This window comes from Curcuma longa, chromosome 10, assembly GCF_044706935.1.
Source record: "Curcuma longa cultivar G26 ecotype Majalengka, Jawa Barat chromosome 10, ITB_CL_G26_1.1, whole genome shotgun sequence".
Lineage (NCBI taxonomy): Eukaryota > Viridiplantae > Streptophyta > Magnoliopsida > Zingiberales > Zingiberaceae > Curcuma > Curcuma longa.
Window position 1 is genome coordinate 4,351,127 of NC_133870.1, and position 25,911 is coordinate 4,377,037.

Below are 25,911 nucleotides of genomic sequence, written 5' to 3' on the forward strand. Positions count from 1 at the left end.
ATATAAATAATAATATAATAAAAGATAAAGTCTAATGATATAGAAAGATCTATAGTTGATCTCATCTAATAAGATAATGATACAGAAGGATCTCACCTAATAGGATTAGACTTAATTGATGTTATTCTTTTCTCCTTTTTCTCATACAATCATTATTTTTATCTTGAATGTTGCAAGCTAAGGTCCAGGTTGTTCTACACCCACCAATATAATACTACTCTCTAACCATTCTTCATTCAATGCCCCATCCAACTCCTATTAACTAATTAATGAAAGTTTCCATTAACAGCTGTGTGGTGGCTCAAATACTGCCACTTTGCCGTTCATTTAAACTCACATAGAAACTTCATCTTCTTTTTTTTTTCTTTTCTGTATTTATCCTTTGGCTGTTTTGCAAAGTAAAACTTGTTCAGTATTTTTCATTTAAAAGTGTTTTTCTTAAAGTGCAACTGCTAGCTGGTCGAAATCTCTATCCGGAATTATAACATCAATTTCAACAAGGTAAATGTCCTAATTTATCATTGAATACAACAATAACAAAATCTTATTCTAGGAGGTGGGATCGACTATATAAATCCTTCTATTTCATTGTACTCTATCTTCTACTATATCACTATCTATATCTAAATAAATTTTATCTTATTTTATTATTATTAATCAAGTTTTAATTTGGTATCTTCATTTAATCCTACTTGAGATACATATATACTAATTATGTAGTTTCTTTCTCCACTATTATCTTGAGAGTTATAATTTTATCTCCTTTTCGACTACTTCTACAATCTCATTCTTTAACAAATTATCTATAATAATACACACTCCATTTCTTGTTTAACTCTTTCTTATGTACCATAACTTAAAACACAAGTTTTCTATCATCTTTGCCTTTTACGCCTACCTCATTTTATTTTTTGTAAACACAAAATACTAATTCTTTCTAATTATCATATCTACTACCTCTATTGTTTTACTAGTGAAAGTTCCTATATTTCATGTTCCAAATCTTAGACTATTAATTTTCTTATAATATTTGTTCTTATCTAACATATAGTGTAAGAACTTTTGTCTATTTAACATTACACTCAAGTTCTCATGGAGATATAGCAATCCTTGTCGATATATTACAGTCAGATCCTGTAATGCAGATTCTTACATATTTATCACTACACTCGAGTTTTAAAAATGTAGTGGTCCTTACTGAGACATTATAGTCAAACTTTGCAATACATTCCTTCGAAAGAACAACCTAGCATTAATATAATAATTTAATTTCATTGAACATTTATCTTAGTTTGATATTAACTAACAACCTAACGCACCCCTCCTCTTTTATCCAGGCTTAGGACCAGCCATCACGGATTTATTTCACCACAATGCACTTAGAACATAGTAACAACTTCCTCCAATGCAACAAGAAATATACAAATAGAAAATAGAAAAACAGAGGAGTTGTATGATTCAAGGAGAACAACTTTCTCTAATATAACAAGGCAGATGGAGCTATATAATTTGGTCTAACCTAACTCTTCTTACACGGCAAGGAAGTATACTTATATCCAGGGCCGGCTCTAGGCATAGGCCTCTAAGGCCTATGCCTAGGGCCCCCTTTTAATTGGGGCCCAACTTTCAATATATCAATATATATATTAAAAAATAAAAATTATTAAAATAAGTTTATTAATTGGTTTAATCGATTAGAGTCCCGAAAATCCCTTAAAATTTTCAAAAAATTCTAAAAACCGTTCACCTTCCTTCTACTCTGAAATATGAATCCCCGATTTGAACCGAAATTTCCAAGTCGCCGTTCACATTCGCCTTCGCCCCGCCCTGTGGCCTGCGCGGCTGCGCCTTCGCCCAGCCCTGCCCTACGAGCCCTTCGCCCGGCCCTGCGCCGTCGCCTTTGCCTTCACCCGGCCCTGCGCACCTTTCGCCCCGCCGACCGGCCCTGCGCCTTTGCGACTTCGCAGCTTCGCCCGGCCCTGTGCACCCTTCGCCCGACGGCCCCGACCCTGTGCCAGTGCGCCTTCGCCTTCGGCCGGGCCTGCGCGCGCTTCGCCTTCGCGCCTACGGCCTACGCCTTCGCTTTCGCGCCCTAACCCTTCGGCCTTCTCGCCTTTGTCGATGAGCAATGATTTTTTTTATTAAATGATCTTTATTATTTTATAAAATGACTTTTATTATTATGATTTATTTCATCATTAAATTGCTGGCATGTTTTGATGATTCAACAATCAGACTAATTACTTCATTTAATTTGATCAATGACGAGATAATTCTGATTGAAAAATGGAATGAAAATATAATTTTCATGTTCATGAACGAATTGAATTAAGAAATAAATATATATTGATAGAATATGTAAATAAAATATTATAAATTGATCTTTCTTCTAGCTATTAAATAATTTTTTAGGATAAAAATTAATGTATCTGATTAATGATTAATGTATGTGTTTCTTCAGGGTGAAAAGTTTTTAGAAAGTTGAAAGTCTTGAGGGCTTATTTTTCAAAATTAAAATTAATAAAGTCTTATTTACGTTCAACTATATCTCAAGAAAGATTAAATAATTTAACAATGTTATCAATTGAAAAAAATTTATTATTAAAACTTGAATATGAAAATTTAATTAATAATTTTGCTTCTAAAAAAGCAAGAAAATTTAATTTTATATAAAAAATTTATTTTTAAAATTAATATTTTAATTTATTTTAAAAAAAATTAAATCCACCATTGTCGACCTCAAGTCCGAATAAAAAAAGGATGAGAGAAATTTTTTTTAAATAATAACAATTATTTAAAAAAAAATTGCCTAGGGCCCCCCGTAGGCTTGAGCCGCCCCTGCTTATATCGTATGGATCAAATACAAAGAAAGTTAGACAAACATCTAGGCTCATAATGTACAAACACACTCAAATGCCTAAACTCTTCTCTCTTCACTAATGAGCAAATATAACTAAGATCTTACATTACCTTCTCTAGTCTCTATTATTTGTTGAATGTATCTTGAATTATTGTCGTTTCCCAAAAGCATGCATCCAATTGTTTATTTTCTATCCATAATCCTCTTTGTCATTCATGGCCATCATTGCTTTCAAGTTTAAACCCAGAATTGGTCTGGCATACTTCACATATTTAATAATATTTATATTATAGCAATTACGATTTCGTAGCTATTATTATTTGCATTATAACAACTACGAAATCCTAGTTGTTATAATACGGTAGTTGCTACAACATAGACTTATTCTATTCAACAATATTCACATAATAACATATACAAAATCATAACTATTACAACACGAACTTATCATGTTCATGCAATTGAAGATACACTTGAAGATACCTATGTAATTTTATAAGGGGGGCTAGTGGGATGAACATCCTTTTGATAAAAAAAAAAATCAAAGAGAGACGCCTTTTAATGCCTAATCCTTGCAAATACACACAATAACATCTTATGTAATCATTAATAAATGTGATAAAATATATCTGTTTGTCCTCTCATTTGAGTGAACATTAAGTTATAGATATTACTATGAATTAATTCTAAAGCTGTCATGCTTCTTTCTAGTTAAGGATAATTTGACTAATTTATCCTATGCACAAGTCTCACACTTGTGTTTTAAGTCAAACTCAACACTTGATAATAGTCATAATTTTGCTAATTTACATAAAGTTGATATGTCTTAACTAGTCATACCATAATATAATTCAAATGACTCAATTAAATAAGTACAATAATCTCATTGTTCAAATTAGTTCATATAGTTTCTGGGACATAGTTAAGTTAATTACAATGAAATAGACTTATTGAAATGAATAAGGACCGAATCTCGATAAAATCAAGGTAATGCCCTCCCCGTCGTGGTCAACTACAGATTCTTAATTTACCTCCTTACAAATGATCGTAGAACTGACCGTGTAGAACCGTTGAGATGATGGATGCTACCTTTTGTTGAAATATGAATGGAACATAATCCTAGAACACTAGCTGTATCATTATCGTTTGTACTTCCCGATATATTCTAATGATAGATGAAATTTTTTTATAAGACCAAATCGATCATCTTAAAATTAATCAAATTAATCAGATTCTAAAAATTAAATACTTAAATTATCAATAAAAATAAAAATAAAAGTTGAATCTTGATGATAGAGAAAACAGTGGCATCACCTAAGCTGCCATCCCCCTCCAGTGCATGTTGATGCAGCAATAAATACACCGACATGCAACCTACTCCTTTCAGTCCCCATAAATCTTCACTGACTGACCTCTTCAAGCTTCAACCACAACCAATTCCCACCTCCTCCTTTTGATGGACCCAAACCTCATGAAACTTCTCCTCTCCTCCTTCCTCGCCCTCCTGCTCCTCCTCTCTGTTCCCTGCTCATCGCAACTCTCCGCGGACTTCTACTCCTTCTCCTGCCCCAATGTGGAGCTGCTTGTCAGGGACACGGTCAGGTCAGCTTCAGACTTCGACCCCACCATTCCAGGCAAACTCCTGCGCCTCTTCTTCCATGACTGCTTAGTCCAGGTCCAACTCGACTCCACCACCGCAGTCTTCCACTGAAATCCAACAAGAATGAGCGTGGTTTCTTAAGCAGAGATATATCTGTGTGTGAGTGCAGGGCTGCGATGGGTCAGTGTTGATACAAGGAAAAGGCACAGAGAGGAGCGACCCTGCAAACAAGTCCCTGGGGGCGTTCTTTGTGGTGGAGTCCGCAAAGAGGTTGCTCGAAGTGGTCTGCCCTGGGACTGTCTCTTGTGCTGATGTACTTGTTCTTGCTGCAAGAGATTCTGTGGAACTGGTGAATTTGAAACTGATCTATTGAAATGAAATTCTATATTTGACTCATGAGTTCTTATAGTCGTGTTGAATTTGATAGACAGGAGGGCCTTCGGTTCAGGTTCCACTAGGGAGGAGGGATGGCTTGGTTTCAGCAGCTGCAAATGTCAGGCCAAACATGGTGGATACCACCTTCTCCGTCCGCGAATTGGCTGATCGCTTCACGTCGATAGGATTGTCTATCGATGATCTTGTCATCCTTTCAGGTAACGGTTTAGCAACGGAAAATCTTTGATCGATGAGAAGAAAGTTCTAAATTCTTTCCTTGTAAATTGAAGGTGCCCACACGATAGGTTCATCTCACTGCGATACTTTCAGTGAGCGATTCAGACAGAGCTCGAATGGAAGTTGGGTGCCCATCGATACCACCATGGACGAAGGCTACGCGAAGCAGGTGGCGAAGAGATGCTCGATCGGCACAAGTGCTGCAACTTTTGATAACGATGCTTCGACGCCAATGCTGTTCGATAACCAATACTACATCAATCTCTTGGCCAACCAAAGCCTCCTCCACTCGGACTCGGTTCTTGTTGGTGATTCAAGAACGAGAAGCAAGGTGGAGGAGTTCGCCCGGAGTCAGGATGCTTTCTTTACGAGCTGGGCAGAGTCATTTTCGAAGCTCTCGACGGCCGGAGTGAAGACGGGGGATGAAGGGGAGATCAGGTTTGCTTGCCAAAGTGTGAATGGGTAGTAGTTCTTTCCATATATGGAAATGTGCTGTGCTGTGTGGTTCTTTCAATCTTTCATGTGCACATAATAAGTTTCAGATATCGAAATGTGCAGATGTTACAAAGTTAATCCTTGCCTAATTGCATATATTTGCTCGATCGATCAGTGATTACTTGCTCTATCAAGATCAAAATGGTTCATAGTCTTAATTAAGCAAGTTGATGACTTACTTTAATCATGTAGAATAATACAGCTTAAGCATGATGATATTACATAAAATGAATGAATCATACATGCATTCATGTATACAAATAATGGCTCGGAGGTTTCGAGTTCGAATCCTCTTAGCAACATATATTTGTTGACTGAGGTGTTGTGCGATTCAAGTCTTAGCTCGGCTAAGGTGCTGTTTCGACAGTATGCTCTTATCAACCTAATGGTACCGTGCCTCCAAAAAATCTCTTAGGGGGTTTTTCGATTTACCGTTTCGGCAGTGGGGCTGGTGACTATAAAAAGTTTACCCACTACAATTTTGCCCCCGGGGCATAGGTGAGTTGGTTATGACGCAGCAGACTTGCAAAAGAGGGCAAGGGTTCGAATCCTGGCGACCAACCGTGATTTACCTCCTAGGGCCGCATGGGTGGCTAAATTCCACCTTTTGCTAAAATGTATACAAATAATAGGCTCAAAGGGCAAATAAGAGGATCAGAATTTGAGTTCCAACCGGGATGATTTTGAAGGTAGACCTCAGAGTGTATACAAACTGTGCTCTGGATTTATCTGGTAGGCAAAATTGGAAGAAAGTCTTCTATATCTAAGATTAATCAGGTGAAATCTGAACACCTAAATTATTTAAAAAAAATTATTTGGAAGCTAAGCTAGCAACCTTGGTTAAAGGATTTTCCCTCGTCCATCGAATTTAGGTTTTCTATCATGATTGTAGCTCAAAAGCAATAGTGATACATCAAATTAAATCAATGATGCATCTCAAGTTATCAATTATCTATAAGGTAAAATGAAAATTGAATAAATGACATTGAATACTGACTTGAATCCAATGTTAAAGTCATTGTTCTTTATTTGTCGTCGAAGCAATTCCTGCAATACAACGAAAGTATTTTGTATGAATGAGCGACAACCAAAATTCTTTCTCAATGGGAAAGAGAGTAGGAGAGAGAAATGAAAATCAAGATTCAAGATGATGAACAAATTGAATATTGACTTATTCCTTTTATACCTTAGCTCATCCTACCATGACCATCCACTTAAAAGCTTATAATTCTTTTACAGTCTATTAATGTTAACGAACCAAATTATTAAATCTACACATGGAATTGACATCCAACAATATAAATTACTTTCGTGCAATATGCATTGGATCACTTAATTGAGATCTTGGCCTATGTCTCTGATGCGACGGATCCTAAGTGGTCTTACGTGGCAATCAAGGTCAAGAGGCAGGCTGACATGGCAAATCAAAAGGTCAACAGTCAACTTGGGGCGGGTTTGCCCAACCACTCTCGACCTCAACAAGCTCAGTTACTCGACCTCACTCTCGACCACTCCCGACCTTAACAAGCTCGGTTACTCGGCCTTGCTCTCGGCCCTCCCGATCTCAACAAGTTCAATTACTCGGCCTCGCTCTCGACTGCACTCCCGACCTCAACAAGCCCGGTTACTCGGCCTCACTCTCAGCCCTCCCGATCTCAACAAGCTCGGTTACTCGGTGTCGCTCTCGGCCCTCCCAACCTCAACAAGCTTAGTTACTCGGCCTCGCTCTTGGCCCTCCCGACCTCAACAAGCTCGACCTCTCGGCCACTCAACCTAACTCTAACTTGGTCTCGGTCCTTCTCGGCCATTCCAAGCTTAGACGACGACAAAAGCTCTCAAGCGTGCGAGCTCTGTTAAAGGATCATGACGGTTACTAGGTTGTCAAGCATGGTCCCCTAGATCCTCTCATATATGCACTCACAGCCAAAAGGAAAGAATAATCAGCCCTGCTGAACCATAGGGCGATTACGAAGTTGTCAGAATTGATCCCCTGGACACCACATGTCGGGACCATTTCATAGTGGTTGTCAGAACATGCCCCTTAATCACAGCAAGAATCTGCTCCTGCGCCAACGTGGGAATGACCTTCTGGTGAGTATATAACCTCTCCCGCAAGTATGAAGAGAGGGGGATTCTCAATTACTTCGGACACTACTTATTATTATTATTATTATTATTATTGTTATTATTCTTCTACTGACTTGAGCGTCAGAGTGGTCTATCAGGAATCTCCGGCACCCTGCTAATCATTCGCTCAGCTACCTTCTTCAAGTTCCTTCACTGGCAGAATTGACAACGAGCGAGGTGGCAAATTTTTAACTGATGACTAGACCGTCCACGACATCTAGCCGAAACAGTCTCACGGAAAGGATGGTGAGGACTCAATCTAACTGATATGTTATAAGGATTCAAGAATCATCTACTGGTGTTGTGCAACCTTACATTGTTCTTGGAAAGACAATGTATGAGTTAACTTCTTCCTTGTGTGGAATGTTTTCTGGTTGAACCTTGCTTTTGGAGCTAATTTACAACCTTTTGCTGAGGATCTAGAGTGTGCAGGATGGGGCATGTGTTGCTGATGACATTGTCCTTGGTTTTTTGTTTCTTTTTTTACCTTTATTTTTTATGATTTGGGTGAGTGTAATGATATATCCCTTGCATGGCAATTGTGATGTTATCTAAGCTTTTAGTTGGCCATTCCCTTTATCGCTTGATCTCCAATGGTTGGTTAAAGTTTCGATTCAAGGTATAGTAATCAGCCTTTAAAGATCAAAGTGCATGTGCCACCAAATCTCTGTGCAGATCATGAACTTGAGATCATGATTTAGCATATCTGCTTTTATCTTTTGGTAGTTAAAGAACTACTTTCTGAAAATAAATGGACCAAGAGTCTCTCCCTTCCTCGTTTTGTTTGCAGATGAAAAATGTTGCTGCTCTTCCTCTTCCTCTCCTCTTCCTCTTCCTCTTCCATTGCAAACTCTCATTTTTGCTGATTAATCGAGATTTACCTATTCAAGTTTGCTTGCTGATCAAAATAATAATAAATAATAATTGAAAAACCAGTGTGCCAGTGAATAGTCTTCACCTGGTTAAAACCAAAGCCAAATTCAAACTTGCCAAGCTCCTACAGCTGCTCTAGCAAGCAATGGCGACGACTGTCACAACTCCCGACAATGGCGGCAGCAGCTGCTGTGAAACAGTCTGTCACACGAGTGTCAGTTTCTCTAGCCAGACCTTACTGCCCATTCATCCATTTCACTCAAGGATAAAAGGATGCATCGTTTTCTCTCCAGTAAAACGATGGAGGGAGGAGAGAGTCTTCTGTTCCACTGGGTTGTAATCTTTTTACTAGACATTTTTCTTGAACAAACAGAGATGGAGACCTTACAATACATCAGCTGAAACAGTAGGGCCATACAAAAAGCTAGGAGGAGTCCCACATGCCCTTTCATAAAAATAGAGCCTGTGAGCAGCAGTTCTGGCCTTAATTTTTAAGCTTCCAATGAGTTCAATAAGGACAAAGAGTAAGAAATCAAACACAAGAGCCAAAGGCAAGCTCTGCTCCTCCCCACCATTGCCACAAGTACAAACAAAAGGAGAAGACAAAGCATATACAAAACAGCATGTTGGCAGTCGCCTAAACAACTAAACGTAGGAAGGAGATGGTATGCTAATGATGTCAAATCCAAATCCAAATCCAAATCCAAAACCAAATCCAAAAAGAAAAAGAAGAAGAAGAAAAATTGAGAAGAAGAGAGTAGCTGATTGAGCCGCTTACGCCAATATCACAGCATCCACCTTTCCTTCGCATGCTCTGCAGATATCTCACTCACGACCATGCTGCACCTCCTGCTGTGGATCTTGAGCTTCGTCTTGAGACATGTCGTCAGCTTGGCCTTCCACGCTCGCCGTGCCCATTCCCCTCTTGTGGATCTGGTCTCCCGACGGCAGTGTATCCATGGAGTGTGCCTGTTTGGGGTGCGTACTTAGTGAGCTCACCGTCCCGGAATTGAATGAGCAGCCGGAGGGTAGCGGCCGTTTTAATGGCTCATCTCCTTCTCATCTCTGCTTCCCTTGGACATTACTGAGACAACAACAACCAGTCTCCGCTCTCGCCCCCGCCGCTTTATGAGGGAAACCCAGCAGAACACGCTTCCTCCCCCGACCGAGCACTGATGGCCTGATATAGTTGGCTCACCCGGTGGCCATGGCGATGCTGTGAAATGACCAGAGTAGCCTTGTGGTTATCGAGGACAGGAGGGCAGGACGAAGGGTAGTTTGGGTGCTGAAACTTAAAAGGGGCGTACTTCTCTCGGGCTTTGCGTACCGATAGGGGCACTGTTTCGGGAAGGCAACCGAGCGACTTGCCTGCTCTCTTCTCTCTCTCTCTCTCTCTCTAAGCAGGAGGGAGAAGCAACTCGATGACTGAGCTTTTCTAAGCGGGGAGGGAAGTGGAGAAACTGAGGGGCGTCAGCTTCAGCTGCTCTCTCTCTCTCTCCCTCCTGTGCGGCGCAGTGCGCCTGTGTGTGCAGGGGAAGAAGGCGATTGGGTGAATTAATTGCGAGTCTCGCTGCTTCTCTCTCGAATTGATTTGCTGCCGAATGCAATTGAATGCAGCAGAAGCAGGGCCATTGACGGGTTTTTTTCGCCACCAATTGCATTTAAACTTTTTCCAGGTTTTAAAAATTAACGTATCGTAATAAGGATACGAGTTCGTGATATTTACTATTTTTAGCTAAGGATCTATTTGTGGATTTCATTATTAACTATTATAGCATTATCTATCTGAGGGCCTGAACGAAGGTGTCGGTGGCCGAAGGCCCAGTTGTATCTTTGTGCCCACTTTGGATTCATCTGGGCCGTAGCATAATTTGGATCTACACCATAATGTTTGAGATAGGTATGTATATCAATTTATCTTTTGATAGATGATCATATAATTGATCATGTGGAATCGTTGGAATGACTATGTTCGACAGTCTCAAACACTCCTAGAGTGATCGGCAGCCCAAGCACCTCCCTCAACTTTCAAAATATTCTTTAGTCTAAGTACTCTAACTCAACAACTCGAGCTTATAAGACTTCACTTGGGGCTATGACCGAGCTTCATACGAATTTGACCCTCTAAGTGCCTCAAACCTCTCCAACCTTATGGAGGTCACCAAGTTATGATAGGAACAGCCCTGCCCCATGCAAAGTATGGCCAAAGCAAAATGGGCAATAATTGAACAAACAACTAGTGAGGAGCATCACCTCAAAAACAACCTTACTATTTAATTTTACTTGATGGATAAATGTGGAGCGGGACTGTTTACTCCAAGATTAATCGATAGAAATTAAATATTTAATTTTTTTATAAAAAAAAAACTTCATTCTTCCTATGACTCTCTCTTACTACTTTGAACTCTCTCTTTTTTCTTTTAACAAAAGATGGAATTCGTTACCTCTCAAACGATGGTTTTTCGACATCTCCGACACATCCATGTCAGCTGAAAGAGTTTAGACACTAACAATCAACAAGGAGGCAAATTCTAAAATTTTAAACGCATCATCTTCCATTCCAAATATTCATCATTAGTTTACAACTGAGGATTGTGGTTCTCTTCTGTAAGTTTTTTAATTGCTTCTCCTTGGCTGATGCAAATAGATGAAGCAACAGGAGTTCCCTTTCTCTTTTCTCTATTTGAGCACTGTTTTTCTTCCCTCTACGAAGCAACGCATCACAGAATTGTAGAGTTTCATTTTTTTTATTACTTTAAAGAATAAAAAACTTGTAGAGATTCTCCATCTTCAATTAAGGGTATGAATGTTTCTTTCCTCCTTGGTTGTCAAGAACACATACCCATACCCATAATGTGACCGACTCCTGTGTAGGTCATTAAGTAGGCAAAGCCTCCTTTTTCAACAAAGGTCAAATCTACTATCTCAGCGGTTACACACGGGCGGTCCTACGACCATGTGTGAGGAAGTAAATCGAGAAATTATAGTTAACCACTACAGGAAAAAAATTACCTTAGCTTCGTCGAAATCCGAACTTTGCCTACTTCAATAAATCTATCCCAGTAACCAACTTAATCATGTCCTAGGAAACAAGCAAAACCTCCTCCATATTCATGTATTATGTGATTCTCTTTTTGATGACCTAGAAGACATCGAAGATAGGCTTTATTTAGATCACTTAAGTTGTTACCCAATTTCTAGTGTAGGAGCATACTACAACATCCTCTTTGCTCCTTTGTTTGTGAATTAGACTTTCTAACTCTATTAGTAGGAAGATCATTCAAAGATTTCATGAGATGGCAACCACCCAAGTTTTTGCTATTGGTAAAGACATTCAAGCACTTCAAAAGAATTGGACTTGGGATTTGTTGACTTGTCTCCTGGTAAATAAATTGTTGGATACCAATGATGATCTTTACAATGCTGTAAGATGTTCAGAATTCCTAGCAGCTAGTCAATACACACACACTCCACCATAGACCAGACTCAAAAGAATCAGAATTAATGAGCACCATCTCATGCTATTCAGTATCTAAATAAATGACATGCAAGTGCACCACTAACAGCCCACAGTTTGGCACAAAGCAATCAAAGATCATACCTAACTTTCATTTGATTAGATGAAGACCCTAATTCCTGTGCAAAAGGATTCCTGTATGTTTAAGCACTTTGTATCCTATTAATATTATGCTAATTCCTCTGTTTTTCAAAAGACAAGAAAGGGAAGGCCTGGCCTGGCCATGCTTATCTTTAACTTTAAGGTTGCAGCAGAAACAGAATCAAATGGCAGTGAAAGAGGAGGGGCATGGGGGGAGGGGGACGAAGGTGCGTGCAAAACCTTGCCACGTTGCCTTTTGCTTTATCTCCTTCCTTTATGTACACCAAAAGCTTGCAAATCACTCGAACGTGGGAGAATCGCCTTAACTGGCACAAGAATGATCACTGTGTTTTACAGCTTAATCATGTATCATTTAAATACTAAAACTTTTACTTACACTTCCCTGGCTCCCCAGCCCTAAATCTTAAGAATCAACACCTTTTTCTTTTGAATAAGAGAGATTGAATTATTATGCCAATCTACTTTCCTTTTTTTTCTCTCTGTTTCGCCTTTTTCTCTGGTTCTGATGCGAGTCATGGTGGAATCCTCCACCTTTCTTTAGTTCCTTCACTGAAAGAGATGCAGGAGAATCCAACTTCCATAGCCAATCTGGGAGTGGGTGAGCTTTGAACAGAGGAGGTGGGGAGTAGGCAGTAGCCAAGCTTTTATATTTTGTTAAGTGTTTTTTTTTATAATTCGGTATATAGTTCACATGAAAGTTTTTCATCGGTCATCAAGATAAATTCGAAAGTACGCACAGCTCCATGCTCAACAGTCAACGTCTCAGATTTTTCCTTCCACTTAAGGACAATATCATACAGTGCATTGTAGTTGGGATTCAAACAGTACATCTCACTATCCTTTAATTCAATGATTTTTTTAATATTATAATATATAAAAACTATTAAATATCTATTACAATATTATTTTTTATTTTTAATATTATTATAACTACTGCAATATAAAAGTTATTCTATAACTATTACAATATATAACATCTAATACAATACTTTTATATTGTTGTAATAATTATTTCAAAGTGATTTTAATAAAATTTAAATAATTTTTGATTAAATTAATAAAAAAATATTTTGATAGGACATCTTTTTAATTTTTTTAAATGTCTTTTTAATAATTTGCATAATTTGAGGTGTCTTTTTGATTTTTTTTTACCCCTTAAAATTTTCTTGATTAGCATATTGTCTATAATCACTATAAAAAAAGCATTTTGGAAGGTGAGTAGTAGGAATTGACATGTCTCAAATTGGGATGGATACACACTTCCTCCTAATATAGGGAAACTTCTACAAAGGCTTCACAAAGTTGGCATGACTTTGAATGGTTATGGCCATTAATTTGAATGTGGAGCAAGATGACAAAAGTAAAGGATAGTCTAGCTATTCAAATCAATTAATTATGAGGATGATCAATTTGATTTCATAAAAAAAATTTTATCAACTATTAGGATAAATTTAAAAGTACTATAATATTATATTAATAGACCAACCTCCATAGTTCTTTCCACTATTATATTATAGAATTATCCTAACTTAGATTAGATACTTCAATTGTTGATCCCTCAATATAATTGTTTTTTCAAATTAAATACTTAAGCATGCTCGGATCGAACTGTGACACTCTAAATTTCTCTCAAATCATAGCCTGAGGAGCTAGAGGATAGTAATTTTGCTCGTTGAACATGTTGAGACACATGGAAATTTCTCATAAAATGGAGTGAGTGCATATCATGCCAAACCTATAAAGATCTATCTTCAATGCACTATGCATGATTAACAATGGCCTACCTAAAGGGGGAATAAATAGAGATAAAGCTTGATTATCAACATTAGAATATGCTAGTGTACAACAATTCAATATAATTACAAATATGTGTATAGAAGAGAAAACTAAATATACAATAATAACATAAAATTTATTCTTCAACTCCATGGCTATGGTGCATCAATCAATTCATGTAATTAATGATCTATTATCATCTTCCTTTGAATAAGACAATGGAGTAAACCTCTACAAATCAAGGTAATAAATAATCTTCAATGATGACACATAGGCCCAACTAATGAAGGAGAAGCTAAATTAGCACAAGAACTTGAGAAGTTGAAGCCTTCAATCTTGATCTAAGCTTTAATTTGGAATATCTTTTGAGCACTTGATTGGAATGAGAATAAGAATTAATGAGTGCTAAGTGCCTAAAAGCTCTCCAAGAGATTACAAGTTCAACAGTCGAGTGTTCAACCTTCTGGATGCCTCCAATTATTTGGAATTTCATTATAGTAGTCGACTATTGGACAACTCCAATCCAAATGTTCCACTCCAATAGTTATTTCTCCCCATCAACTAAAAAAACTCTAATTATCTAGTCAACTAAAAACCTTTCTAATTGATCACATCTTAAATATAAATATTTAGTTTACTCAAACCCTACATCCAATCACCATCGTAAGCTTCCACAAGGTCCACAACTTGAGTCGATCGGTCGATAAACAAGATTTTAACAATCAAGCACTAGGTATTTCACTCGCTAGCTACGTAGCAATAATCACACATCAATATATTTTACACGTCAAGAATAAACCCAAGATTACATCCACATGATCATTAACTTACACACTTAATGAAAGTGCAACAAATGCATACCTAATTTTGTCATATTATCAAGCTATTAAAACAAAATGGTATAATTCTAATGATAAATTATATATTTTCTAACACATTATAGAGCATTTAATGAATTATTTTGCACCGAAAGTGTTATAGAAATTAGAAAAGATTTATAAATTGTGAAGGTGAGAAGTGATGGAAGATACTCCTTCTAAAGCTTCATGGCCAACCAACAATGGTCTCCTTACGGACTAGACGAGAATTAAGAATCGAGCTTGAAAAATATCACTGATGAACTTTGTTGAAAGTAGACATTAAAGGAACTAGAAAGTGAGAAAAGGCTAAAATTTTACATTTTGTCTTCTTAGATTTGATCAAGCTCTTCAACAAACTATATGGACATAATTTTTATATATGCAATTAGTTTTCTCTTATTATCAAAGGGGAACATTAGCGTAACGATAAAATTGTTGATGTATGATTTGAAAATAGTCTAAATTGTATCTCCAAAGAAACTTCAAAATAGGGGTACAAGAGATAAAAAAATATATGTCTTTTAGAAATTTTTCCATAACTTAACAACAAAGAGAGCAATCAAAAGAAAAATGGTTAAAAATCAAAAGAGTCCCCAAATTAAGTAATCATCAAAAGGACGTCATTTTTTCAAAAAAAAAAGGGCATCCCTTCAAATATTTTATCCCGAGAATATCCGTATTTTCAATACTAGTATAGCAGATATAAGTAACTGTTACAATGTGAAGAAGCTATTGAGTAATTGTTACAATATGTAACATTAATATAATACTATTGTAGTACTGTAATAATTACTTAGTAATTTTTACACGTTATAGTAGTTATCTAGTAATTATTACAACTATTTTCAAGTGATGTTAATCAATTTAAAATAATTATAATTAAATTTAACTAATTTTATTTAAATTGATAAAAAGTATTTTAATATAATAGTATTTAAAGTTTATAATTTAAAGTTTAAAATTTTAAAGAAATAATTAATTTTTCACATTGTATCAACTGGATAACTTCCTAAATTTTAAAATTTTACATATTATAGATTAAACCCTAAATTTTTAAATTTTAAATCTTAAATCCTAAACTCTGAACACTAAAATAGTTGAGTAGCTTTTACACGTAGTGGCTAAATAATTTTAAAATCTGAATTATAAATCATAAACTCTGAATACTATTATATCAAAATATTATTTATCAATTTAATCAAAATATTTTAAATTAATTAAATTTATTTTAAAATAAATTATATTAGCTACAAATAAAATTTATGATAAGTTGCTCTTTCACATTTTTTTAATAAAAATATCCAATGTTGGATCAGTAAAAGTAAACATTTTATTGAATAAACTATGCTTATCGATGAAATGCTAACGCTCTTTGATTTTTTTTTCCGACCACCAATCGCATCACGCCCGATTTCGCCGACGCAATAATTTGTATAATTTGGAATATCGTTTTTATTAGCCTGACCGGGCACGTTCGACGCGCCAGTCATCGACGCACTGCCCGAAAAAGTGGCCAGAAAAAGCAAACATTTGATTTTAGAAAATTTACTCCTACGGTGCGCCCAAACTATGCTTATCAGTGGGTCACGCAGGATATGGGCCGCAGAACAAAATTATCCTTTTGAATATGTTAAAGATGTTTAGACAAAATTTCTAGTCATCAAACATAAATTAAGGGGGGAAAATATATATAAATATCTAAGTAAGTTCCACCTTTGTGCTAGAACAACAAAAGCAGCCACCAAAGGATCCATTTGCTAAACCAGCAATAATTGAGCACAATTCCCTCCAACACTCCCAAAGAATCCAATCCTCCTTTATCCAAAGGCCAAGCAGCCAGCAAAAACAAACATAAACAAGGACACCTCCCTCTCTCTTTACTCCTTTCTGCTTTTCCACCTCTCTCTCATCCCTCTCCCACCTCTTTTCTGCCCTCCCAACGCAGCAGCCAAGCCATGGAATGAGTGGACTCACACTCTCGCCAGACACTGACACCCAAATCAGCTCCCTGATTTCGAATTACTCTGTCTTCACCAGGCCATGCATGCTCTCTTTGCACCCATGTCATGCTCCATGATGAGCTCCCCAGCATCATAATGGCCCCTCCATTCAACATTCTCATTGTTCTCGTCATCTCCCCCTCAGTCATGATGGGATAGCATGGCATGGCACATCGGCACCTGAGCCTGAGGCCTCATCCATGATGCCCATCCCCTCTTGATCACATATAACACACCCCGTCCTTTTGCTGTGTGCTGCTCCCTCTGCTGCTCCCTCCCAACGATGGCTTCGAGCTGCTGCTGCTGCTGCTGCCTCTGCTTCTTCTTCTTCTTGTTCTCCTTCTTGTTCCCTGCTTCCTTTTCCTTCGAGCCACTTAACATGGAAGGTATTCCCTGGTTTCAGTCTATCGTAGTCGTCTGTGCCTCTTTCGACTGATTTGTGTGGGTTTGTTGTCGTCGTCCTTTCTAGTGGAGGCTTTGATTGGTATTCGGAACGATTTGCACGACCCTCATGGGGTTTTGAGCAACTGGGATGAAGACTCTGTGGATCCCTGTAGCTGGGCGATGATCACTTGTTCTTCAGACAACCATGTTATTGGCCTGTGAGTCTTCCCCCTCTCTTCCGTCCCATTACAGCAGAAGCTAAATTCAGCAATTTTTTTTCCATGTTTTCTTTTGCAGGGGAGCGCCGAGCCAGAATCTTTCGGGAGTACTCTCTGGGCGGATAGGGAACCTCACCAATCTCCAACAAGTGTGAGCGATGTTTGCAGAGCTTCGTCTATGGCGCAGGACTTTGTGCTCCTCGACTCTGCTCTACTCTTTCTTTCGATTTTTTTTCAGGCTGTTGCAGAACAACAACATCTCCGGCGAGCTACCGGCGGAGTTAGGCCTGCTCTCGAAGCTGCAGTCTTTGGACCTGTCTAACAACCATTTCTCCGGCGGCGTCCCAAGCTCCTTGGGCCACCTCGCCAGCCTTCGATATCTGTGAGACATACAACACGTCTTAATCCTTAACATGCCATCGAAAGAATACAAGGAGATCTCCACAAGAATCCAAATCAAGCATGCTTCTGCGGGTCTTTTGATGCTCTCGACTTGTTGCCGTTAAATTTCTAATCTCTCTCCTCGATCCTCTCCGCAGGAGGCTAAACAACAACACCCTGTCCGGACCCTTCCCCGCGTCGCTGTCCAAAATCACGCAGCTCTCCTTCTTGCGAGCAGCCGCAATGGCGTTCTTCTTTTTTTTTTTCTTCCAAACAGAAGACTTATCAAAGCTTCACTGGTTTGCAGGGACTTGTCGTACAACAATCTCACCGGACATGTTTCGGAGTTCCCATTCCCAATCAGAACTTTCAAGTAAACTTTGGATTGAAATTGAGATGTTTTCTATTGCATCTGCTTGTTGCTAAATTGTTCCTTCATCTCTCGTCTCCTCAGCATCGTCGGGAATCCATTAATATGTGGCAGCAGGACGGATGAGTGCTCGCGGACTGCCGTTCCCAGCTCCCTTCCCTTCCTCGTGGGATCATCGACTCAGAGTACTTTGTTTGATCCAGTCATTCTACCTCATCGCGTAGCAAGTTTACGTTCTGAGCTACACTTTGCTTTCCATGTCGTTTCAGAGAGATCCAAAGCGAAGAAGCTGGGCATTGCGATGGGCGTCAGTCTCGGTGGCTCGTTGCTCTTGCTCCTCGTTGCCCTGCTGCTCTTCCTTTGCCGCCGAAAGCGGCAGAAGAACCAATGGGTCCTCGGTCTCAGCGGTGAGTGCCATCCTGCATCACAAGAGATATATGAACATAGTAGTGCAAGTGTTAGGTTTTGTCTCATGCAAACAGAGCGGGAGGAGGAAGGAGCGGCGGCGGCAGGGGCAGGGCTGGGGAACCTGCGGCGCTTCACACTCAGGGAGCTTCGGACGGCGACGGAGAACTTCAGCGGCCGTAACGTGCTCGGCAAGGGTGGATTCGGACACGTCTACAGGGGGAGGCTGCCCGACGGCACCTTGGTGGCGGTGAAGCGTCTGCGGGCCGACGCCGTCGGCTCGGGTTCCGGCGAGGCCCAATTCCGCACGGAGGTCGAGATGATCAGCCTCGCCATCCACCGCAACCTCCTCCGCCTCCTCGGCTACTGCGCTGCCGGAGGCGAACGCCTGCTCGTCTACCCCTTCATGCCCAACGGCAGCGTCGCCGCCCGCCTCCGAGGTAACGCTCCTCCCTCCCTGGCATCCCTTATCCTACTCCGGTAATCCAACGGTTCGAGCATAATCTTGAAATATCCTGGTGCAAAGCGATTTGGAGGGGATCCGAGAGCGGGGTGTAACAACCGCGTCTTCATTTTTGTCTCGTAGTAGTCAGTTTCGGGTACCAGACCACAGAGTGCAGTTAATACAGTTCGTAAGAGTTAGCTCATCTCAGCCGTACGTTCTGCGATTCCCGGCCTCATCGTCGTCATCACAGCACGCCGTTACTCTGACGCACAATTGACCAATCACACCCACATCCGTCTCCCATCTCCATCTCTCCGGAACGAACGGTCATGATTTGCTTTAACATTCGCGTTTTTCTGGTTCAGGTAAGCCGGCGCTGGACTGGAGCACGCGGAAGCGGATCGCCCTGGGCGCCGCCCGGGGGCTCCTCTACCTCCACGAGCAGTGCGACCCGAAGATCATCCACCGCGACGTCAAGGCGGCGAACATCCTCCTCGACGACTGCTGCGAGGCCGTCGTCGGCGACTTCGGCCTCGCCAAGCTCCTCGACCACGACGACTCCCACGTCACCACCGCCGTCCGCGGCACCGTCGGCCACATCGCCCCCGAGTACCTCTCCACCGGCCAGTCTTCGGACAAGACCGACGTCTTCGGCTTCGGCACCCTCCTCCTCGAGCTCATCTCCGGCCGCCGCGTCCTCGAGTTCGGCAAGGGGCCCAGCCAGAACCAGAAGGGCGCCATGCTCGACTGGGTACGTTAACCGCCCCCATCTCCCTCTCGAAGTGTTTGTGAAAATGCCGCCTCGGGGTTGCGCGCAGGTGAGGAAGGTGTACCAAGAGAAGAAGCTGGATCTGCTGGTGGACCGCGATCTGGGACGCACTACGACAGGATCGAGCTGGCGGAGATGGTGCAGGTGGCCCTTCTCTGCACGCAGTTCCTCCCCCGCCCACCGGCCGAAGATGTCGGAGGTCGTGCGGATGCTCGAAGGCGACGGCCTGGCAGACAAATGGGAGGCCTCCATCCGGCCGCCCGTACGAATCCCGAAGAACGACGGCAGCCACGCCGACCCCAACGCGTTCTTCACCATCAATTGCGGCAACGAGGAAAACAACAGCGACGACGACGCTGCGTCCGCCGCCATGGTCGACGAGATGGAGCTTTCCGGGCCGCGGTAGGTAGAGCCGTAAATAAAGTTAGGGTTACTTAGGGTTACTTTTTCTTTATTTAGGATTTATTCTACCACTAACACATGAGTTTAAATTGACTTTTTAGATGAATATTATTTATTAAAAAAAGGAAAATGGAGAATATATATAAATATAAATATTATATATATATATATATATTTCTTTTATTTTGGCTGCAATTTCTCGCCCTTTTTCACGAATAAATTCTGTGTTTTCTTTTTTAGCTGTTTTAAAGAATCACATTCTATTACTTTGTTAAAAGGTGATGTTAAGGCCTATAATACTAATCGTGGAGTGAAATTAAAAAATATATTAACTCGAAAGTTGTCCTACGCGGATCTATCTCATTTTATAGTTTGATGATAGTGATAAAATTAATAATTTTTTTTAAAAATAAATAAATTTATTTAAAATTAATAATTTATAAAAATTAATAATTGAGACAACTTTAAAAGGATAATTATTTATGAAGCGAGGATGTCTTTAGTTGAATCAGATAATTATTTATTTCTTTAATCATTGCTTTTTTAATGTCATTGCATTTTCTCATTTTGTTAGTGAAAAAGAAATTAAAATTTATATTAACTGAAAATTTTATCCTACATGGATCCTAATCTAATCCGATCACGATTCAGAATTGACAATTTGATGGATCAGAATTGTCGATTCGACGTTTTATAATCATCAATTTGACGGTTTTTGGAAGGTCATCTCGTAACCTTAACCGTCCATATTATTCACAGTTCTCCATAGTTCAAGATTATTATTATTTTAAAAAGAATATTTAAAAATTATAAATTTATAAAAAAATATAAAATATAAAGAAAAGATTGCACTTATTTAAGTTGCCCACGTACTCCCTTAGAGTATAGAGAAATCAAAGCTCACGTCATTTACTTACTTATCTTTTTATTTTATAAAGTGGCATTATTACTCACTTTCATTTCTCATTCTTGTAGTGTTTGTTCCTTCGATATTAAATTCTACTACTTTATCATCCAAAAGTTACATTTTTTGTATTCTTTGTATATGTTAAAGATGTTTAGACAGAAATTCTAGTCATCAAACATAAATTAAGGGGGGAAAATATATATAAATATCTAAGTAAGTTCCACCTTTGTGCTAGAACAACAAAAGCAGCCACCAAAGGATCCATTTGCTAAACCAGCAATAATTGAGCACAATTCCCTCCAACACTCCCAAAGAATCCAATCCTCCTTTATCCAAAGGCCAAGCAGCCAGCAAAAACAAACATAAACAAGGACACCTCCCTCTCTCTTTACTCCTTTCTGCTTTTCCACCTCTCTCTCATCCCTCTCCCACCTCTTTTCTGCCCTCCCAACGCAGCAGCCAAGCCATGGAATGAGTGGACTCACACTCTCGCCAGACACTGACACCCAAATCAGCTCCCTGATTTCGAATTACTCTGTCTTCACCAGGCCATGCATGCTCTCTTTGCACCCATGTCATGCTCCATGATGAGCTCCCCAGCATCATAATGGCCCCTCCATTCAACATTCTCATTGTTCTCGTCATCTCCCCCTCAGTCATGATGGGATAGCATGGCATGGCACATCGGCACCTGAGCCTGAGGCCTCATCCATGATGCCCATCCCTTCTTGATCACATATAACACACCCCATCCTTTTGCTGTGTGCTGCTCCCTCTGCTGCTCCCTACGATGGCTTCGAGCTGCTGCTGCTGCCTCTTCTGCTTCTTCTTCTTCTTGTTCTCCTTCTTGTTCCCTGCTTCCTTTTCCTTCGAACCACTTAACATGGAAGGTATTCCCTGGTTTTAATTAGTCTATCGTAGTCGTCTGTGCCTCTTTTCGACTGATTTGTGTGGGTTTGTCGTCGCCGTCCTTTCTAGTGGAGGCTTTGATTGGTATTCGAAACGATTTGCACGACCCTCATGGGGTTTTGAGCAACTGGGATGAAGATTCTGTGGATCCCTGTAGCTGGGCGATGATCACTTGTTCTTCAGACAACCATGTTATTGGCCTGTGAGTCTTCCCCCTCTCTTCCGTCCCATTCAGCAGAAGCTAAATTCAGCAATTTTTTTTCCATGTTTTCTTTTGCAGGGGAGCGCCGAGCCAGAATCTTTCGGGAGTACTCTCTGGGCGGATAGGGAACCTCACCAATCTCCAACAAGTGTGAGCGATGTTTGCAGAGCTTCGTCTATGGCGCAGGACTTTGTGCTCCTCGACTCTGCTCTACTCTTTCTTTCGATTTTTTTTCAGGCTGTTGCAGAACAACAACATCTCCGGCGAGCTACCGGCGGAGTTAGGCCTGCTCTCGAAGCTGCAGTCTTTGGACCTGTCTAACAACCATTTCTCCGGCGGCGTCCCAGACTCCTTGGGCCACCTCGCCAGCCTTCGATATCTGTGAGACATACAACACGTCTTAATCCTTAACATGCCATCGAAAGAATACAAGGAGATCTCCACAAGAATCCAAATCAAGCATGCTTCTGCGGGTCTTTTGATGCTCTCGACTTGTTGCCGTTAAATTTCTAATCTCTCTCCTCGATCCTCTCCGCAGGAGGCTAAACAACAACACCCTGTCCGGACCCTTCCCCGCGTCGCTGTCCAAAATCACGCAGCTCTCCTTCTTGTGAGCAGCCGCAATGGCGTTCTTCTTTTTTTTTTCTTCCAAACAGAAGACTTATCAAAGCTTCACTGGTTTGCAGGGACTTGTCGTACAACAATCTCACCGGACATGTTTCGGAGTTCCCATTCCCAATCAGAACTTTCAAGTAAACTTTGGATTGAAATTGAGATGTTTTCTATTGCATCTGCTTGTTGCTAAATTGTTCCTTCATCTCTCGTTTCCTCAGCATCGTCGGGAATCCATTAATATGTGGCAGCAGGACGGATGAGTGCTCGCGGACTGCCGTTCCCAGCTCCCTTCCCTTCCTCGTGGAATCATCGACTCAGAGTACTTTATTTGATCCAGTCATTTTACCTCATCGCGTAGCAAGTTTACGTTCTGAGCTACAGTTTGCTTTCCATGTCGTTTCAGAGAGATCCAAAGCGAAGAAGCTGGGCATTGCGATGGGCGTCAGTCTCGGTGGCTCCTTGCTCTTGCTCCTCGTTGCCCTGCTGCTCTTCCTTTGCCGCCGAAAGCGGCAGAAGAACCAATGGGTCCTCGGTCTCAGCGGTGAGTGCCATCCTGCATCACAAGAGATATACGGTACACGTAGTGCAAGTGTTAGGTTTTGTCTCATGCAAACAGAGCGGGAGGAGGAAGGGGCGGCGGCGGCGGCGGCAGGGGCAGGGCTGGGGAACCTGCGGCGCTTCACACTCAGGGAGCTTCGGACGGCGACGGAGAACTTCAGCGGCCGTAACGTGCTCGGCAAGGGTGGCTTCGGACACGTCTACAAGGGGAGGCTGCCCGACGGCACCTTGGTGGCGGTGAAGCGTCTGCGGGCCGACGCCGTCGGCTCCGGTTCCGGCGAGGCCCAATTCCGCACGGAGGTCGAGATGATCAGCCTCGCCATCCACCGCAACCTCCTCCGCCTCCTCGGCTACTGCGCTGCCGGAGGCGAACGCCTGCTCGTCTACCCCTTCATGCCCAACGGCAGCGTCGCCGCCCGCCTCCGAGGTAACGCTCCTCCCTCCCTCGCATCCCTTATCCTACTCCGGTAATCCAACGGTTCGAGCATAATCTTGAAATATCCTGGTGCAAAGCGATTTGGAGGGGATCCGAGAGCGGGGTGTAACAACCGCGTCTTCATTTTTGTCTCGTAGTAGTCAGTTTCGGGTACCAGACCACAGAGTGCAGTTAATACAGTTCGCGTAAGAGTTAGCTCATCTCAGCCGTACGTTCTGCGATTCCCGGCCTCATCGTCGTCATCATAGCACGCCGTTCCTCTGACGCACAATTGACCAATCACACCCACATCTGTCTCCCATCTCCATCTCTCCGGAACGAACGGTCATGATTTGCTTTAACATTCGCGTTTTTCTGGTTCAGGTAAGCCGGCGCTGGACTGGAGCACGCGGAAGCGGATCGCCCTGGGCGCCGCCCGGGGGCTCCTCTACCTCCACGAGCAGTGCGACCCGAAGATCATCCACCGCGACGTCAAGGCGGCGAACATCCTCCTCGACGACTGCTGCGAGGCCGTCGTCGGCGACTTCGGCCTCGCCAAGCTCCTCGACCACGACGACTCCCACGTCACCACCGCCGTCCGCGGCACCGTCGGCCACATCGCCCCCGAGTACCTCTCCACCGGCCAGTCCTCGGACAAGACCGACGTCTTCGGCTTCGGCACCCTCCTCCTCGAGCTCATCTCCGGCCGCCGCGTCCTCGAGTTCGGCAAGGGGCCCAGCCAGAACCAGAAGGGCGCCATGCTCGACTGGGTACGTTGATCGCCCCCATCTCCATCTCCCTGCTGTTTGAGCAACCGAAGTGTTTGTGAAAATGCCGCCTCGGGGTTGCGCGCAGGTGAGGAAGGTGTACCAAGAGAAGAAGCTGGATCTGCTGGTGGACCGCGATCTGGGGACGCACTACGACAGGATCGAGCTGGCGGAGATGGTGCAGGTGGCCCTTCTCTGCACGCAGTTCCTCCCCGCCCACCGGCCGAAGATGTCGGAGGTCGTGCGGATGCTCGAAGGCGACGGCCTGGCCGACAAATGGGAGGCCTCCATCCGGCCGCCCGTACGAATCCCGAAGAACGACGGCAGCCACGCCGACCCCAACGCGTTCTTCACCATCAATTGCGGCAACGAGGAAAACAACAGCGACGACGACGCTGCGTCCGCCGCCATGGTCGACGAGATGGAGCTTTCCGGGCCGCGGTAGGTAGAGCCGTAAATAAAGTTAGGGTTACTTTTTACTTTATTTAGGATTTATTCCACTAACACATGAGTTTAAATTGACTTTTTAGATGAATATTATTTATTAAAAAAAGGAAAATGGAGAATATATATAAATATAAATATATATATATATATATATATTTCTTTTATTTTGGCTGCAATTTTTCTCCTTTTTTCACGAATAAATTCCCTGTTTTCTTTAGCTGTTTTAAAGAATCACATTCTATTACTTTGTTAAAAGGTGATGTGAAGGCCTATAATACTAATCGTGGAGTGAAATTAAAAAATATATTAACTCGAAAGTTGTCCTACTCGGATCTATCTCATTTTATAGGTTTGATGATAGTGATAAAATTAATAACTTTTTTTAAAAAATAAATAAATTTATTTAAAAATTAATAATTTATAAAAATTAATAATTGAGACAACTTTAAAAGGATAATTATTTATGAAGCGAGGATGTCTTTAGTTGAATCAGATAATTATTTATTTCTTTAATCATTGCTTTTTTAATGTCATTGCATTTTCTCATTTGGTGAGTGAAAAAGAAATTAAAAATTATATTAACCGAAAAATTTATCCTACATGGATCCTAATCTAATCCGATTACGATTCAGAATTGACAGTTTGATGGATCAAAATCGATCATTTTGTAATTACTACCGTAGAATTTTGAAATCTGACTCACTATCTATTTTACTAAAATTAAAAAAAAATTGTAAAATAATTCTCAAACTCTTGTATGAAACTTGAGGATTCTTGTGGATGTTTCATCCATTTTTTAATAAAAATTATATTTTTGTAGGTTTTAAATTACTACAATGTGAATCATGAATATATTTTTGTTCATATTTAGAATGCATTTACATACATGAATATG

At 41.0% G+C, this 25,911-nt stretch overlaps 3 protein-coding genes and 1 pseudogene across 3 annotated transcripts; all 4 read left to right on the forward strand.

The window, feature by feature from the left end:
* The first annotated feature begins 4,300 nt into the window (after window positions 1-4,300).
* LOC141835896 (peroxidase 18-like) lies at window positions 4,301-5,538 on the forward strand. Its single transcript, XM_074723289.1, has 4 exons — window positions 4,301-4,535; window positions 4,630-4,809; window positions 4,888-5,053; window positions 5,126-5,538. Exons 1-4 carry the CDS (start codon window positions 4,317-4,319, stop codon window positions 5,536-5,538), a joined length of 978 nt encoding a protein of 325 aa, XP_074579390.1. The 5' UTR covers window positions 4,301-4,316.
* An 11,437-nt stretch (window positions 5,539-16,975) lies between these two features.
* Window positions 16,976-17,810, forward strand: LOC141835511 (putative LRR receptor-like serine/threonine-protein kinase At2g23950). The gene is made up of 4 exons (XM_074722925.1): window positions 16,976-17,208; window positions 17,292-17,424; window positions 17,504-17,575; window positions 17,663-17,810. The coding sequence occupies exons 1-4, from the start codon at window positions 17,106-17,108 to the stop codon at window positions 17,808-17,810; spliced, it is 456 nt and encodes a 151-aa protein (XP_074579026.1). The 5' UTR covers window positions 16,976-17,105.
* A 471-nt stretch (window positions 17,811-18,281) lies between these two features.
* On the forward strand, window positions 18,282-20,271 carry LOC141835718 (protein NSP-INTERACTING KINASE 2-like; annotated as a pseudogene).
* A 1,422-nt stretch (window positions 20,272-21,693) lies between these two features.
* On the forward strand, window positions 21,694-25,118 carry LOC141835665 (putative LRR receptor-like serine/threonine-protein kinase At2g23950). The gene is made up of 11 exons (XM_074723034.1): window positions 21,694-21,993; window positions 22,082-22,214; window positions 22,293-22,364; window positions 22,452-22,595; window positions 22,753-22,824; window positions 22,901-22,966; window positions 23,048-23,148; window positions 23,233-23,370; window positions 23,446-23,814; window positions 24,187-24,572; window positions 24,658-25,118. The coding sequence occupies exons 1-11, from the start codon at window positions 21,894-21,896 to the stop codon at window positions 25,012-25,014; spliced, it is 1,938 nt and encodes a 645-aa protein (XP_074579135.1). The 5' UTR covers window positions 21,694-21,893; the 3' UTR covers window positions 25,015-25,118.
* The last annotated feature ends 793 nt before the right edge of the window (window positions 25,119-25,911 follow it).